The sequence below is a fragment of the Diadema antillarum genome, unplaced genomic scaffold (genome assembly GCF_040938485.1).
Source record: "Diadema antillarum isolate AM-2024a unplaced genomic scaffold, OU_Dant_1.0 scf00000164, whole genome shotgun sequence".
Taxonomy (NCBI): Eukaryota; Metazoa; Echinodermata; class Echinoidea; order Diadematoida; family Diadematidae; genus Diadema; species Diadema antillarum.
This window is the reverse complement of record NW_027271053.1, coordinates 628,844-647,596: the sequence shown is the minus strand read 5'-3', so window position 1 is coordinate 647,596 and position 18,753 is coordinate 628,844. Positions and strand designations below refer to the sequence as shown.

The 18,753-nt window shown below is 39.0% G+C and overlaps 2 protein-coding genes across 2 annotated transcripts in view; one reads left to right on the top strand and one right to left on the bottom strand.

Moving 5' to 3' along the window:
* Window positions 1-5,057: 5,057 nt before the first annotated feature.
* Window positions 5,058-10,186, bottom strand: LOC139722385 (uncharacterized). The gene is made up of 4 exons (XM_071633693.1): window positions 10,116-10,186; window positions 7,692-7,852; window positions 6,943-7,083; window positions 5,058-6,350 (listed from the first exon to the last, which is right to left on the bottom strand). Exons 2-4 carry the CDS (start codon window positions 7,789-7,791, stop codon window positions 6,130-6,132), a joined length of 462 nt encoding a protein of 153 aa, XP_071489794.1. The 5' UTR covers window positions 7,792-7,852; window positions 10,116-10,186; the 3' UTR covers window positions 5,058-6,129.
* Window positions 10,187-10,387: 201 nt separating this feature from the next.
* LOC139722366 (nardilysin-like) overlaps window positions 10,388-18,753 on the top strand; it is a 29,517-nt gene continuing 21,151 nt past the window's right edge. Inside the window, exons 1-8 of the mRNA XM_071633673.1 lie at window positions 10,388-10,473; window positions 11,634-11,816; window positions 11,868-12,036; window positions 12,701-12,782; window positions 13,310-13,410; window positions 14,486-14,612; window positions 16,928-17,023; window positions 17,902-18,024. Coding sequence (XP_071489774.1) covers window positions 10,388-10,473; window positions 11,634-11,816; window positions 11,868-12,036; window positions 12,701-12,782; window positions 13,310-13,410; window positions 14,486-14,612; window positions 16,928-17,023; window positions 17,902-18,024 — 967 coding nt within the window. The remainder of the gene's footprint in view (window positions 10,474-11,633; window positions 11,817-11,867; window positions 12,037-12,700; window positions 12,783-13,309; window positions 13,411-14,485; window positions 14,613-16,927; window positions 17,024-17,901; window positions 18,025-18,753) is intronic.

Genomic DNA, 18,753 nt, shown 5'->3' with positions numbered 1-18,753 from the left:
CAAGATCTTCAAAGAAAATTATGGACATCCAGATGGCAAGGCAATGCTTCAAGACCTTGAACAAAAAGTCTCCAGGTACAACACTTGGGAGGATATGACAGCCAGGATGGTATGCACTGAGGAAAACATGTATTGCACTTTGTACAGACTTTATGAAATGCATGAACATGCTTTGAAAGCAAAGTTGTGAACTGGTGTTTGTTGGATCGCCATGGATGTAGAGTTTTCCTCATGATGACACATAGTGCAGCTGGAGCACTACCTCTGGGTGTTTTAATTACAACATCTGAAGCACAAGAAGTACTCACAGAGGGATTCAAAGCTTTTGAAAGGCCTATTTCCACATGATGCCTTCTTTTTAGCAGAGGACAATTAAGGTCCAGAAGTTATCATGACAGATGATGCAGAATCTGACAGAAATGCCCTACAAAGTGTGTTTGACAGACTTCTACAAGGACTAGAAGGGTTCCACAGGCTCTCGTCTGCCACGAACTGGGCAAACAGGCCCAGGGTTCCACTGAGGGAGGAATGAATGCAGTCTTTGTGGCTCTCTACCTGCCTCCGAGCTCTGCACAGCAGTCCCCATACACCACACCTGGTGCAATGCACACGCTTGGTGCTTCATATGGCTGACCTCAGCTCATTGATCAGTGCCGTGACACCCTACCTAACAAGAGGGAGAGCCACAACCATCACAGCTGTTGATACCTCTGCACCCTTCCCAACAGGATCCATAATGGCCGGAACACTGCTACCAGGCTGCTCACCAGGGCCTTCTTCACAACTAAAGCCAGCAACCTGTGACACAGTATCCAGTTCCTGTGCCTAACCAAACCATGAGGCATAGGAATGGGTTCCAGAATCCTCAGGGTGCCTCTCCGCTTAAGCACACTTGGGCACCGATGCCAAATATGGCGTAAACGTGAACCATGGAGCTAGATAGAGTAGTTGTAGCACCATGCGTGGACAGAAGGTAAAATGTATGTAGGCCTACAATACGTCCTTGGATATGTAGCTCCACATGGATAGAATCAATAAATACGCAAGCTCACAAACACAGGTTTCGTTTGATATTAAGTATGGGTGATATTGAAAACAATGTGACTGATGCCTAGCCCTGCAAAGTATGAATTTTGAGTCTAAAGACTTTTCTCGTCAAGGTACCGGAGAAGAGTCAAACACAAGATAACTACTTATTAGTGATATGTGCAGTCATTTACAAGGTTTCTCACAAAACGAAGGAAAGACATTGTGTAAGTCATAAAGGTCTCTCCTCATTAATGTACAGAATTCACATACCATGATTACTTATTAGTAGATATTCTTTAAAATATCAAGAGGATTGAATTTTTGGGGGGTTAAAAAACATCGAATCCGGCACCTGCATAGAAGGATGGTATGGGCAGTGCAATGTACTGTGCTGTAATAACCAGGTTATTGCTCGACCACAAGGTCACACTGTAACATATTACTTATCCATTGTACGTTATTAATCTGCAGTATATCAATACACAGATTGTGTTCAAGTGGCATGGAGAGATGATGTATAGAGAAAGTTAAATTGAATTCTGATGAGATGTCAAAGAGGGCGTTTCTTTGAGAAGGGGAAGGTTCAAGGTCCGCAAATGGTCAATTCCAGCGTAACGGACATGACATTCAGACCACTTTTCTGTGATTCAAACCATCACACAGTGAAATTGGGAGTCTCCAAAAGATTCTAATTGAGTTTATCAGACACATTTAAGTATATGTAATGTACACAGAAAATTTCATGGAAATTTATCAAGTGGTTGTTGAGAAATTGCATTTTTAGCGAGCGTAACGGACATGACACTAAATGGACGAGGCATTTTGATCTACTTACCATTATGAAAATTCCTGTGAATTTTTGGATAAGATGCAGCTGGTTTTGGTCTTGATTAAACCTTTAGGTCATGCTTTACTCATAAAGTCCTAATTTAGAGTAGTTTTACTGTTCATTCTTTTTTAATAGTTTAAAATATTGCGTAACGGACATGACACTTCGAGTGTAACGGACATGACAGTTTTGTCCACTTTTTGTAAGCTAAGAGAATTTTCTTATTACAAGGTATAGCAGATATTCAATTGTTGGCATAGTAAGGTTAGAACATAGGGACACACATCATAACTGCAATCATGTAATATTTCTTATATCTATATCATTTTAGGGGGGTTTGTCTTTGTATATATTTACAAAACAAACAAATATAAAACAAATTCGCTCCTGCACCAGCTAGCTACAATTAGTGACAAATTTCCAGTTACTACCACCCACCATAGCAAAACAGGACATATTACTATCTTATACTATGGTTATTTTTTTCTTAGTGGCCTAATATTTGATACTTAGCATTATACACTAGCGTAACGGACATGACACCCTTGTAAGGTGAAACATATTTTCACTTCTTTGTTTCAAAATAAAAAGATTAAAATAACTGCACACTGCTAACTACATTATGCTCTTGAACAAAACATCAAAAAGTCCTTTTATTGCAGGTTTCAGTGATCTAAGCTCTACTCTAAAGCACATGGAGTACAATGCCCAGAGTACCACAATGGCATACATGTACAACACAGAAGATCATGTTTCCATATCTGCAGATAGGCAAAGAAAACAGAACAAACCAGAACCAGATCTGTATGAAATAAAGAGTTTGAATACAACATCATTAAAATGAACTCTGCAGGATTGCATCAACTTTTATGCAATGAAACAGGACCACAAAACTCTTTGGTACCATTATCAAATTAGTGTTATCATCTGAAAGAAATAAGGTATGTAAATTTTATTTCTGCAAAGTTCTTTCATTTGGCATTAATTTCGTCCTTGGAGTAGAATCATCCTCTGTTATCCAATCTTGGATAGACTATTGTAAAAACTTCCACTGCTAGTACCAGTACTTTATCATTGTCAACAAATGCTTTATTTTCTTGGCTAGAAGTGAATGATCAAGCCCCCTTTTTTTTCTGAGAATTTTCACAACATATAATCCATTTCCACGTAGAGTGGTCACCTGGGCAACAAAGTATTTCTTGTTTTCGTCACGGCAAATTCAACTCGTACAAATTGTATGATCAACTTATTGCTTGCTTAGGCACTTCTTAAGGCTTGCCAGAGTGGTGTACTGGTTACATTATTCTCACCAGCTTGTGAGTAGGACTTTTTGAAATACTGGATGCTTTCCCTACCAACTGGTTGTAACTGATTAAGAAATACAGTGTACCTTTCAGTGGATAAACATCTTCTCATAGCATCTCAAAATTGTGCTTTTTGTACGATGCTGTGCGCTGTCATATATACCGGTATATATCCCTTGGCATAGAGGTACATCTAGTTTAGTTGTATTGATGAAATGGATAGGCAGCATTCAGACCGACTTTCTCTGACGATAGAGCTACATGTACTGTCAACACGCTTAATAAAGAAACAATTCCATTCTCAGCCCTCTTGGCAAGTGATATCTCATTAACGTGCCACTGAAGGTGTGGATTTATCGAGTCATAGAGATGAGAGAGGTACATGTATGGATGCAGCACAAACTTTAAAAAAAAAAATTGAGACAACACCATCATTGAAAACATTGATGCTGGTGACATTTGGATTCTTTGTTGTTGTATCATCAGTGATCATGTTCATTGGATGCACGAGGATCCATTTGTGCAGGAGTTCCTGGCTGTTGTGTTGACTCCATGGCTGATATGTGTTAAATGTGGTCTACAATGTACTTATATGTAGAAAGTGCTCATTTTAAGTATTGAAGGGAAGGCCAACAGTGAAAACTCCAGTGTCTAAATACTCCTTGGAATGACAGCTGCTGTTTATCAGTCAGGATTACAAGAGGTGGGAATGGATCAAACCGGTGTAACAGGGTAGCAAGATCATCTAAAATCAACAGTCTTCCAGTGGCAGAAAGCAAAGTCTGCTTGTTTTTGTTTTATTGAGTGATGTGCAGACTTAAATATTTACTCAAGTATAAAAATGTCCTACTATCCTCAAGCAATTAAAACTAATCACCACCCTGTTTCACTGGGCCACAGTGTTATTTCTGCCACTTGTCTAATATGAGGTGTCATGTCCGTTACGCAAAGTGTCATGTCCGTTACGCCATTTACAGGAAAACTAGAAGTGGTATAGAAAAGTGGTTTCCACACATGCAAGGGGATTCAATCCTAACATAGAAAATGAATTTGCAGCAACTTTACTCTAATTTCCTCTTGGCTATGAAAACTTATAGTAAAAAACGTAACGGACATGACGCTTCAAATGTTAGAGAAATCACACAACTTTGAGGATCAATGGGTCAAAAATTGATGAATGCTAAGGAAGTTGGTTGTGATTTTCCGTTGATATATACACTGGACTATAATTTAAAAGCTGATCACGGCCTCTAGGACATATCTGGCCTGCTTTAGAGACAGGAACACTAAACTCTTACAAAATAGCCAAATTTTTGCCTCATTGCAACACATCATACAGTATTTTCATTGACTGAGAAAAATACAAAATTTTGTAACGACAAAGATGCGACTAGTGAAAAATGAAAATATATATGTTACTTTTTTAGAATATTTGAGAACGTAAGTGAAACTCAAAACTTCATTTTTTCACCAAAATGAACATTTCTCATGGAATTGCCCAAATGGCCTTATCAGCCCCCTCCCTCTTTTAAATTAGCTATGCCATTTAATTACTTTGGAGATTAATAGTTTAAGAGAAGTTGACGAGTTCCCTCTTTTGTGGAAACTTGACACTCCCCCCCAAAAAAAACACAAAATAGAACAAGCTACTGTGGGACATGACATTCCAAGAAAGTGATATCAGCCAGCTTGGTGTGGGTTCGAGCATCAAATACACATCCCAAATCAACTCAACTAGACATGCTGTTACATTTTCTCTTCTTTCAGGTTGTAATATTGAGCAATATACAATGTACACCCTCACACCACGTGTTACCCCTGGATGGGTGTAACATATGCACATGTATATAATATTTAAGGGTTTTGGGGGTTTTTTTTCAAGTTGCTCCCCCGAAAGTCTGAGTATTAATGTAAGGTTTCTGTTTCTTTTACTTCAGAGATTGGAAATTGTGTGCAATATTTTGCCAAATATTTTTCATGACATATGCCAATCTATAGCGACGGGGGCAGTGTTCATTAAATATTATATGCGTTATGTGCTGACTAGCTCAATCCAGCCACTACGCTGCATGGCACAAGGATTTAATCGCTGTGGATGATAGTGCAATTAAGAGAACAACTTTCAGAGTACAAATGGGACTCCATGAAATCTTACAGATGCCCCACAGACTAGTTTACAGTCCAGGACCTTGTGGACTGGACCTGACCTAATTAGTCGCCTATTTGGAAGACATGCTCTCTGCCACACTCTAGGAGCATGTAGCAAAACTGACGGTTGCATTTCATAGGGCAAAGACTGAAGCTTATACTTGAACTTAACAAAACCAGACCATCAAGAACAAAACACAGATTTCATCCCTCACTCCATAGGTAATCACAACATCACTATTGCATGGAAGTGTTTTGCCTTCCCATACCACATCCTACCTATATCCTCTCTAATTTAGGCTAATGAAAAATTACACTGCTCCTCTTGCAATTTGGGCAATACAATTCTAGTTCAGGCAAACAGGAACAAGCCAATGATATATTCCTAGTACACACTTAACATTCATGATGGTCAAGATTATAGACGAGTTTTGATCACCCAGAACTACATATCAGTGTTTTTCCATACCTCAAATTTAGACTTAGAACTTTGAGAGAAAAAAACTTATGAAACCATGGAAAAGATGTCGCTCTCATCAATTACTTACTTCACCTTAACAGGCCATCATAAATTATATCCTCCTCATCCCCAAAGACACCACAACCCCAGTCTCCATCCCTGGCGACCTTTCTATTACATCTATCTCATGTGAAAAGGGCATTTTTTAATCCACTTTTTATCAAATACCACTCCCTCAATCTCCATCCCTTGGAGACCTCCGTTTGACATCTGCTTCATCTCAGAGGACATCCTGTCTGTTCTCACATGCCATTCCCCAAATCCTAATCCTTTTCCTCATCGTGACACCGGAATTTCCGTCATGTATCATCCCACATCCCCTGACTGAACGCGTCCGGAAACGCCTCCTCAAGCTGCTGCAGGCTCCTCTGGCGGAGATGTTGCTGCTGATGGACGACCTCCATGGGCCAGGCCGACTCGTCCAGGCCATCGTTGCCGATAGGAGAAATCTTGACCGCTTTGATGAGCGAGTTTGGAGGCAAGGACACAACCCTGCCAATCACCATCACATGGGATCCAGCTGTAGGGGGGAAAATACACGACAACGAGTTTCCTCATTTTAGAATTTGTCAGTGCCACTTTTATTGCCGAGATAACATCTTCTGCTATGATCATCAAATTATCAATGACATCCATGTAAATGTAATCACCTGCGATCAAAATTGAGGGATTAGTGTTGAAAGGGTCCATAAACAGTACTTTTGATGTTACATTACTACACTTTAAATAGTGCATCTTCTTCCTTCAAATGCACTTATCCTTTAAAAATATAATAAAACAACAACAACAAAAACTATTGGACGCATAAAAATGAAAATGATGGTAGATGCAGCCATCTCAAGCAACTCCTCCTACGTTTCCTTCAAATCCGATTCCAGGTTATCATTAGCGTGAAATTGGATACATGGGATTAGCAATGTCAATGAAAATGGGTACCAAGACACCAAAGTAGCAGTGACACCACCACATCTCTGACCATCACCTCACCCCTGAAGAAATAACTGCATAAGGGCTAACAAAATGACATCTCCCTGACTACCAGCCAAGACTTGAATGATCGAGGTACTAGTAGCAGGATTATCACAACATCTCTATTTAAACCATGACCTCACTTCTGAAGATGTCACTGCCTTCGCTGCGCAGCTTTTTGGTGGTGCTGTAATCAACCCTTGTTGTGGAGGTGCAGTCATCGAGGATGGCCTCATCTTTGCTTTCATCCACGCTGACCAGAACCCCTTGAAGCCAGACCAGACCTGAGAGGTAATGTAAGCAAGAACAAACTGATTTGAGGAGCTGTTCAACAAATACACTGCATACTTCAAATCTTTAGGAAGCAGGGAATAATGTATGCTTTGAATCACATGATGTCATTCCCTATACTGTTCATATTCTGGTCCATGAGCTTACTTCAACAAACTTTACACTGTAGACTGCAGACTTTAGGAAATATTCCCCCTTTTAAAAAACAATTTCCTTTTGTTTTCCCTGAAGTTTAAACATTGGTGGTATTACATAAAAGCAAATGACTTTGAGCCTACTACAAAATTATGCCAATAGGTACATGAACAAGGCAAATCTTTTAAGATGTCCAATACCAATTAATATACAATTAGTTTTTCTTAAAGAAAGTTATTTCTGGACAATATAGTACACATGTACACATTTATAACATAAAGTGCATTTAAACTTTTGGTGTCTAATACTTTTGAAAGTATTCCACTACACATGTCTTTCCTTTTTGCAGAGGAATTTCAATAGATGTGTCTAAAAAGCTTCAGTAAATCAAACAGCAGAAATTTCAAGGCTTGTACAATGCTAAAAGTACCTGGTACATGTAACATCAAATAACAAAAACAGTTACCTTTGGGAGCTAGAGTTGATGTCACAGCATCTAACCCAAGCTGCTTGATGAACAATTTAATAGCTGGAAAGTGCAGCACTCCTCTGCTATTTTGAGTCATGTCTCCTCCACTCAAGCCCAATGCAAACTCCACACACAATTCCTACAAGAAGTAGTCAAACCTAGGGTAGGACAGTACAGACAGTGAAAAGTTAATAGTAATACAGGGGAAATCAATGAAGAGGAAAGTGCATGCATTTATTGTCTTGAAATTGATCATCGATACATATGACTATGTCAGACGATTGCCTTTTAAAGACTTAAAAAAGATTGAAATGATTACTGGTAGAAATCCTATGCATCAAATGTTAGAACTCTATTTTCTAGATCCATAATATGTAGTCTACACACACCGTCTAGTTTTTGCTGTTGTTGTTGTTGTTGTTTTTTGGTAAGGGCTAGGCTTTGCTATTTTGATACTTTATGCCAAATAGTTTTATACATATGATTTAAGGCCTCTCTTGCAACAAAAACACCAAACTACCAAATATCATTAGCACATCAACATCAAAGAAATACAACTGACACTTTAATACTGCCTATAATTATACTATAGTAGCTACTCTTTAGACTTTATATATACTTATAGAGCATTAAATCAGTAGCGAGTAGCCCAACGACAACTACGGTACTCCACTTGTTACAAAGCAACACAGAGGCAACAGTGCAAGGGGGAGGGGGTGTTTCACGAAGAATTTAAGTTAAGCTTAAAAGATAAGGGGCCCGTTGCATAACTTTGCCATCCAACCATGGTAACTACCATGGCAACAATACTCAACAGCCAATCAAAATCAAGAATTCCATGGAAGTTAATACCATTGGATGGCAAAGTTACCATGGCATTAATTGTAACTTTTAAGCAATGGGCCCTAGATCGACTTAACAGAATCCTCTTTAACTTGTAATATTAGACTCTAAGTGTTAGGCTGTTCTACATCAAAATTTACAGAAAAATCCTTCATCCCTTATTATTTATTAAATTTTTACTTTAATTTTGTTAATCAAAATCTGTATGAAAAAAAATCGCCAAAAATTTTCTTCTTATATGAAAGTTAGAATATTATGGAAGTTACACACAGCCTACCATAATTTTAAGTTGATCTTAAAATCTAATCACAGATCAACGTAATTCTTTGTAAAACACCCTCATGTCAGCGGGTGCAGCGGGCATGACTGGTCCACCGCAAGTGGGGCGCCGGGCCGCGTGTTTTTTTTAGACGGCGCAGATTGGGGACCCTAAAAATCTATTGGGGACCCTATCCCTAAACCTAACCCTAATCCTAATCCTAATCCTAACCCTAACCATCAAACCCTAACCCTAACCCTAACCCTAACCCTAACCAAAACCCCTAACTAACCCAACGTTTTTCCCATAGGTTTAACACGCGCCATGCCCCAATCTGTGCCCTCTTAAAAAAAAAAACGCCGCCGGGCCACAGGTATCCTATTGTTGTGTATTGATACACAAAGTCATCACTACCCCCTCCCATTCTATTGATGACTGGATATACACCACCAGTTCACCTCCACCAGTCAATGACCCCTACCAATACTCTCCACCTCATCCAGTGAGTCATCGACCTTCATCATCCCTTGGGTACTTCTAGCCCCATCTAATTTACGACCAGGCTAAGCCAAACCTAAACATCCTGCCGTTCCCCCATTGATTACTTAGAATTGTTGTTCATTCCAAATCCAAGAATACTACCTCCTTAATAAAACTAGTCCCGCCTTTGTTCCTATAACAACCAAAGTTTTGCCCAATTAAAACCCCTCTTTAACATAAAGACTCCACCCCCATTCACCCATTCATAGTGTGTCACAACAGTGTAACCAGTGACCAATGTGTAATCCCCGTGATTGAATGTATGAAGTGAATTACAAGTTGTATAAGATGCAGAGAAGAAGACTTGGATTCTGACGCTCGAAGAGAGAGGATCGCCTCCAAAACGCCTCTCAAATAAAGTGCACATGAAAACTCAAATGAACTGTGTCGCCACTCATTTTTACTATGATGTGTACCTCTCGGAATTAATATCAACCGATCCCAAGTAGCAAAACATCCGCTACACAACACTATCCTAACCCTAACCATCAAACCCTAACCCTAACCCTAACCCTAACCAAAAACCCTAACCCAACGTTTTTCCCATAGGTTTAACACGCGCCATGCCCCAATCTGTGCCGTCTTAAAAAAAAACGCGGCCGGGGCGCTGGCTGTAACATCAGTGGCAGTGTAGAAAATGTACCCGGTAGACTATTAATTGGACTCGGGAACTATCATTGATTTCTTTTAACTTGAATAAACTTTATAATGGGAAAAACAAAACTCTGTTAACGCAATTTTTGGCGCTTACACTAGAAATCTCCATTCTCATAACTCACTCTTGCTCCTACAATCCTGACTATGCTGGTCCACTTCTCAAACTTAGGTTAGCATCGCACAACAAGCATCTGCAGTTTACCAATACTCACCCACTCTATCGATCTACTGCGCCGGTACGTGCGGACCCGTCTAGCTAGGTGCCCCCGCCCGCCGGCCCGCCCCGCCGCACACCACCGATGTAGATGACCCGTGCAGAAAGCCAGCAGCAGCACGTGTGCATGGTTATCTATGTGAACGAACGGCAACAAACTTACGTGTAACAGTTACAGCGATGGAGGTAACATCTGAGGAAAATGAATTTTCTGAAACTGGTCTACCCATAGTAATGAAAAGTCCGAATGATAAGAAAGAATACAGGTAATTTCATTTTACTATTTTATAGTATTTTGCGGTGACTCGCGTAAATGCGTGGGATCTTCTTACCAAGTTTACTTTATCCTGATGGTACAGTAAGACAACAGTCCCACTCGTGTTTATTCCTGCTGTGTTTTTACTAAGCACGATCCATGCCATGCATAATCACATCATGGCCATATGGGAGCACCAGCGACCGGCGACCCTAAACCGGGGCGCTCCTTCACACAGTTATAGTTACTGTGCTGTGGGAGCACAGCGACCCCAACACGTACTGGTTGTGTTACTGGTTACACGCGCGGACAGTTGCGTGATTTATATTTAAGATGCTTTGATTCTATACAGTGCAGTACTCTTTCAATTAGAAAGAAAAAAAAAATTGTAACGTTAGAAACCTAATGACTGAGGGCTGAACGGGAAAGCCATCGTATCGGCTCCACCCACTCCTGAGGACTTGACACACAACAAATGTTAAACAAACTGTAAATTTAAACCTAAAAGACATCAATCTATGCTAAACTAGTTTATGAGTGGAAATGTAACGTTAGTGAATATTTAAAAGTAAAAATGAAATTCTTTAACCGACTTTTATTTGGGAATAGCAGTCTCCGTTCAGCATTGGGGGGGGGGGGGGTAGAATGTTACATCATATATACATGATCAACGATTCATGGATTCATGCCCAATCTTAATCTGCATGTGATTCACTCTAGCTCAGAAGATCTATAGTTCTATGGTCTATGGATATTGCTGTGGCCTGATTTGTGGAATATTTGCAGTCGATTATGACAAATTACTTGGTAACCATGATTGGATAAGCTCCAAGATTGTGGACTTCTGGCAAACCTCTTTTTGGCTAATATTTCACATTGTTTGTTGTTACACAACTGAAATCATGTTGCTACAGCATAAATTCACTAATTTCTTATGCATACAACTGTATATGTACATTTTGGAGTTTTTACAATAATCAGCAGTTCTGCAGGCATATGAGAACTATGTTTTGGCTTTAAACTTTGACAGGTCTGCAATAGTATACAAATACACTTACAACTTTAATAGTAGATCTAAATAAAAGTGTGAATAAAATAAAAAATATTTTGATATGTTACTGTTTGTAATATGTGTCCAATGCCTCACTATTTTTTTTTCTTTCTATCTAGGGTAATCAAGTTGAAAAATGGCCTGACAGCCTTACTGGTGTCAGATGTAGCAGGTGAAGACACAGAAGAAGACGCTGAAATGACTGAGGAGGAGGAGGAGGAGGAGGCGGCGGAGGCGGAGGAAGAGGAGGAGAAAGACAATAGTGCTGCTGCGGCATTGGTCGATGACAAGGGACTTGCTCTGTCCGTGGGGCATAAAACAAAAAACGCAGCGGAGGAGGAATTTTCAGGGAGGAAGAGGGTGAAGCAAGACTCAGGGAGAAGTGATGATGATGGGACTGGTGATGACGAGGAGGAAATGGATGAGGACGAAGATGATGACGATGGAGAGGGAGAAGAGGAAGGAGAGGAGGATGATGATGAGTCAAAGACAAAGAAAGCACCAAAGAAGCAGGCAAAGTTGGTAAGTGTACTCCCCTAACTTGTTTACATGATATGCTTGTACAGCTACTATGTGTACAAGCAATTAGTTCTTGTCGTCATGAAACAAAAGAAAGATCTTGTTTTTTTATATTTGGGCGGAGAAAAGAGAGTTCCAGTTAAGTGAGAATTTGTTCACCATTACAAATGATTAATATATGACTTATAATAGAGAGAGAGAGAGAGAGAGAGAGGGGAAAAAATGTGATCGTTGGGAATATGCAGGTCTAAGATAATGTTTCTAAGATATTGTATGATATGGATAACTTGAGGCCAAATTTTGCAAAGATAGAAATAATGTATCATATGTTACTTTGTAAGAAAAAAACCCCAAAACTTGAAAACATTCCAAGAATAACAGGTGTGATGCAACCGTAAATGTACAATCTCGGTACAAGTGAAAGCTCTCATAACCTGTTGAGAACGAGTCCTGAGTATACTCGGGCAAGTGTCTATGGGAAATGCGTGTTGTAGCAAAATCAGTCCGTCCTCAACAGGTTAATAGAATTGCAGATGCCAGACACTGACTTGCAATTATATTTCCTGGAAATTAAACATATGTTTCTGAAGGCTGAAGGCATTTAATTCACTGAACAGTTCACTGATAGTTTCTTCTTTTAGAATGTTATATCAATTTGTATTTGCAGGCAGCAGCAGCTTTGTGTGTTGGCATTGGAAGTTTCAGTGATCCCGACGACATTCCAGGGTTAGCCCACTTCCTAGAGCATAGTAAGAATGATTGCTTCTCGAGGAAATGAAATATTAGCTAAAGCCTGATCTGATCTACATTGAAATAAATCGTTTACCATAGTTGTAACTGCAAGAATAAGTTCTATGTGCCAATGATGTACTGAAGTAATCAAAAGTATGAGATAAATTAATCAAAGTATTAGATGAATATTACAAAGTTAAAGAGACTGATTTATTTTATCAGTCATAACTGAAGTGAAATATGGACTGTGACCACATAAGAATGAGCAAAACTATCCAACATTCATAATCAACCACACCTCTCAACTCTCGACTTGGTCTTGAATTTTGATATACAACTATATACAAGTGTTTGTGCGGTAATAAAAAAAAAAACCAGTTTTTATGCAATTTTCATGCCACTGTTTGGGTGATTTCAACTCGGGGGTCAAACCTTTCATGTTACATTTTGAAATCGACTCAGCTCAAAGTTACTTGCTTGATTTTCAAAGTAATTCATTCATTAGTTCATTGTAATTGCTCCTGTGGCCTGTTCTGTTTTTCAGTGGTATTCATGGGCAGCAAGAAGTACCCCGATGAAAACTCATTCGATGTCTTCGTCAGGCAACATGGCGGCAGTGACAATGCCTCTACCAGCTTCGACAAAGTAAGTAGGCGGGGCAGACTTTTTCTTGCGGTCTTTGTCATTGTAATCATATTTTAGCTCCTTGTAATGTAGAGTAATGGCAGATATGTAGGGCTGATTGCCATTTATTGAGTTCAAATTAGCAACAAGATGATAATCAATGAGGTTTTGTTTTAAAGTAGTTTTCTTTCAGAGAATCTTTTAGAAATAGAGTAATTTGTGTTGTATTGCAATGTATAATATTGTATTATTACCTCTTCCAATCAGGTTATGTTTTTGCTGGCTTTGGTTTCTTTGTTTGTTTGTCTGTCTGCTTGCAGAATAACTCAGAAAGTTGTTGTTTTGATGAAACTGACAGGAAAAATTGATAATGACACAAAAAAGAGATGATTGTGCTTTGGTAGTGATCCAGAAATTTTTATGGATTCTTAAAGGACTTTTTTCTTTTGGCAAATAGGGTCAATGAACTTGGGAGTTCAAGCTGCGCGTATCTGAGATTTGCACATGGACGTGTGTGCACACTAAAGTGTGTGCTTTGCTCAAGGTGCAGCGTAGCATGAAGCTGATGAGTGAAACACAAGGCTTCTTTAAATTTGGGCAATTTTCAGTATGCGTGTATAGGTAGAAATAAAGTTAATGAACGTCTGCGCTCCGAGTGCTTTTCTAGTTTAAACTGCATTATATTATATCATATTATTTCGTATTGCACTGTGTTGTTCATGTCAAATTTTGCAGGCAATACTCATTAATTGCAAGCCCTCCCTTGTTTACATATTTTGACTTTTGATAGCATTTGTTTTCAAAATAGGAAGTCTCATATTGTAACTGATATCAGCAACATTGTTAGCATGAAATTTGCCCTGTGGATATCCTTCAATTTTATTTTATGTATCCTTCAATTTTGTTGAAATGGTTAAAGAGCAGAATGTAACCGAAAGATATTCTTTTGAATGAGTGCAGTGAAATAAATGATTTTCACAGATGCTTTTTGTATATGTACTTCATCCAGGAATTAGTGAGTCAGTCTTTAACCTTTAGCTGTATCTTAAATGTTGTTCATTGCACACTCTCTCCCTCATGAATGTCTGTCTGTAAGACGGTATTTCAGTTTGAGGTTCAAAAGAAGCACTTCCGTGAGGGTCTGATCCGCTTCGCCCAGTTTTTCACCGCCCCGCTCCTGAAGGAGGACTCCACAGACAGAGAGCTGGAGGCAGTAGACAGTGGTGAGGAAAATATATTTCTAGCTCTTTGATCCTAACCCACTGTACTTGTACATTTACGTTCACTGCTTTACCGTACAGACTATCACTCAACGTGGAATAATTGTGTGTGAAAGCATTTCCACTTAACTGTATTAGTAGTATTCATTTATGATAAAAATGTTCCTTTTTGATGAACATTATGTTCTGCAGAATGAGTTAAAGGCAAAACATAGTTCTGGTACGCCTGCAAAATTGTCAAATTTTGCTCCAAAATGTACACGTACATGCCTAGAAAATGTGTGGAATAACGCTGTAATAACAAGATATTCGTTGGGTAACGACGAAAATGCGAAATATTAACAAAAAATGTTTGCATCTCAGAACTTACCCGATCGGGGTCAAGCTAACTCGGACTCGGGGACAACTCGGCCTCACTTTGACGGCGGGGCCGAGTTGTCCCTCTGGATTATACTGTGTTGTACTATGGGAGCACTTAACTTCCGGCTGGTTGCAGTTATGGGCCGAGTTGATACAACGCGCATATCAAAGAACCTCTTTGCGCGCCTACAAAATGAACGTGCGCATCAAAGAACCTCTTTGGCATGGCTACAAAATGAACGTGCGCTTCAAAGAACCTCTTTGGGGCGCCTACAAAATGAACGTGCGCCTATGTATAGAATATGGCGATTACGAACTGCGTATAAATTGTCTGAAATAGGGCCGAGTAGTCCCTGAGATCGAGTTAACCTGGATCCTTCTGGAATAAAGGTCGGTATACCGACTTTTATTTTTTATCTCAAAATACTCCGAAACAACTCATCATCCCGGCAAATCGCACCAGTTAGGTAAGTTTCTACAAGACAGTTTCTCAAACCCATACCAGAACTATTTTTATGCCTCCGCCACGAAGTGGTGCCGGAGGCATTATGTTTTCGGGTTGTCCGTCCGTCCGTCCGTCCGTCCGTCCTTCCGTCTGTCCGTCCGTCCTTCCGTCCGTCCGTCCGTCCGTCCTTCCGTCCGTCCGTAATGAATTTTGTGGACAGGGTAACTACCAAAACCTTTTGAGGTATCCTAATGAAACTTGGCATGTATGTGTATTAGGGGGTGAAGTTGTGCCTATCAACTTTTGGGTGCACATGCTCAAGGTCAAAGGTCAAAAGGTCAAGGTCAAATGCTTAAAATTTCACTATTTCCCCCATATCTATGCAATGCCTGAAGATATTTTATTGAAACTTAGTGTACACATGTATTACCAAATTAAGATTCTCTGGTGAAAGTTTGGGGTCATGAGGTCAAAAGGTCAAAGGTCAAAAGGTCAAGTAAAATGTTAAAATTTCACTTTTTTCTCTGTATCTTGGAAATTGTTCAAGGTATCTTCATGGAACATAGTATATATGCATGTACTGACTGGCAGTGGTTATCTAGGGAATTTAGGGTTCATGGGGTCAAAGGTCAGGGGTCAAAGGTCAAGGACAATACTTCAAAATTTTACTATTTTCCTTATATTTATGCAATGCCAGCAGGATTATTTTTTTTTAACTTGATGTATGCATGTATAACCCAATAGAGATTCTCTGGGATTTTTTTTTTTTGCCAAGAAGGTCAAAGGTCAAAAGGTCAAAGATCAAGTGAAAGTGCTGAACTTACTTCTTTCTCCATATCTCGGAAGTGGCTCAAGTTAATTTGAAACTTAATACATATTTATGTATGTTCTGCCTGACAGTGATTCTCTTATAAATCAAAGGCCAGAAGAAAATGATAGCAATTTACTGTTCAATACAGAAATTGCACTTTTTCTCCATACCTTGAAAATTACTCAGTGCATAAACTTATGAAAGGGTCAAAGTCAAGTTAAAGTTCTTAAATTCCCAAATACATGCTCTCCTATTCATCCAATTAAACATAGGTCAAGGAAGGTAAACGTTCAATACATTTGTGACAAACATGTCATTTTAATATTTTGCCAATTTTGTGAAAATGTAATCACACATTGTCCACATGTACTATAGACCTATTAGGAGAATCATGCATTATGGCGGAGGCATACCAGTCGCCATAGCGACATTTCTAGTTTCACTTTAAAAGTCTGTGCTGCAAAGGTCATTCTGCAAACAGGTATTTTTGTAAGTACCCAACCACTCTGATCACTTTTGTCATTCATTTTGTTCACTGTGCATATTAGTACCTTGAGATGTAATTCATATGTAATGCTTTGGTGTTGTCATTGTAATGCATTCTTTTCACACAAATTGAGCTGAACTAGACTGGAAACAAATTGTCTTATTTTACTGGCCCTGATGGTGTTGTTTCCCATGAATATGTGCTTCCTCACACAGAGTTCCAAATGAGTCACCAGAATGACTACCACCGGAGGCAGCAGCTCATGAGCGTCATGTGCAAACAGGGTCACCCTATGGCCAAGTTCACTTGGGGTGAGTGATCCTCTGGAGTCCTTGGACGTCTATCACATTGATTGCAAATTTTCATATCAATATTCTGATCAATGAAAGTTGAGATGCTTTGTGACTATTGTTCTTAAGTATGAATATTAGCAACTTGTTAATATAGCCATGTCAGGGACATTAAAAGATGAAATGACATATCAATGTTTGTGAACCATGTATCACACCAGGAGTTAAATATGACAGCTTACCAGCCACAAAGACCCCCCCCCCCCCAAAAAAAAAAAAAAAAAAAAAGTAGATAGATAAAAATAAATAAATAAAAATAAAAAAATAAAAATAAAAAAGATAAATAAATAAATAGATAAATAAAAAATAGATAAATAAATGAATAAAAACAAAAAATAAATAAAATGGTATTCTCAGTTCTAGACATGTTTCTCTTTTCTCAACTTCAGTAAGATCCTCACTTTATCCTGTCTTCATCAGTTGTCAAAGGATTTACTCAATCAGATGTAGAACTTGAATATATAATTGATGACTTGTGTATGCTATGAGGCATCTTACCTCTTTCATGGCAGATGATAGTGACTTTTCAATCAAGCTGCCGAATGTACTGACAATTGTAACTGAGGTAATTTAAGTTAGCAGTGTTTGTGATATGCGGAGATCACATTATATTCCCAACGTAGAACTTTGTAATGAACTACAAACACTGTGTATGAAAAAGATGAGGCCCTAATGCCACAATGCCATGGAGAAGAATTATGCTGTTGTTTCTCTGTTTATCATTTGCCAAAGTAAAAATTTCCACTATGCCACTCGCAGAGTTGTTATTCAAATCAATTGTACAGATTCATGATGAACAAAACAAAGACCAATGACCATTTGCTTTTCTCCACCAACAGGAAACTCCAAATCCCTGAAGGTAGACCCAGCAGCAAACGACATCAATGTCCACCAGAGGCTGAAAGAGTTCCGACTGAGGGTTTACTCCTCCCACTACATGACTCTTGTGGTGCAGTCAAGGGGTAAACAGAGAAACCAAGCTTTAATTTGTCATCAAAGTAATGTCTTAGCAGTGCGGTAAACAAAGTAAAGAGTCAAAGTGACCGATGATGAAAATGAAGATCTGTGTAATACTTTTGTGTGACTCTGAGCTCAGTTAGTTGGATTACACTCTCTTTATTTGATAGTCGCTTACACTTCAAGTGTTTGTCTGTATGACTCTCCACTAATTCAAACAAGGCAGGGGTGAAATTGTACTTTTTGATACGGCAAAGCAGCAGCAGATAGAATAACTTGAAGCCAGGGCTTTTGAATTCATTACATATACAGACATGTGTTGAATATAGCAGCAGTTGTAATGGCAGCAAGGATCTGAGTCTCATTTCATTAAAAATGATAGAATAGTAATTTTTGCTAGAAGAGCAACTTCTTGTAGCAACAGCCAATCAGGAAGCAGGATTCTTGTTGTCACCATGGCATTTGCCACTGCAACAAAAAGTTGCTATCATGGCAACGTTTTGTAAAATGGAGCCTTGTTGTCACCTCAGCAATGGGCTGCACTGAATCAAGGAATCTTTGTGTTCTGTTGGTTATTAGCTCCAAGGTGTCCTCCTGTAGCAGGCTTGATGAGAGAATTACTTATGATGAGTTACTATTCACCCTTTTGATTGTTCCAGTGAAAAGTGAAGAAATGTCATCGTTGTTATAATAGTACTGTTTCTCTTCCTTTTAATGTGCTTTGTTGTTGTTGT

Coding starts and splice junctions, on each gene's coding strand:
- LOC139722385 (XM_071633693.1), bottom strand. CDS start 7,791: ATGACTCAAAATAGCAGAGGAGTGCTGCACTTTCCAGCTATTAAATTG. Junction 7,084..7,691: donor ATCAACTCTAGCTCCCAAAG/GTAACTGTTTTT, acceptor ATTACCTCTCAG/GTCTGGTCTGGCTTCAAGGG. Junction 6,351..6,942: donor AGGCAGTGACATCTTCAGAA/GTGAGGTCATGG, acceptor TCCCCCCTACAG/CTGGATCCCATGTGATGGTG.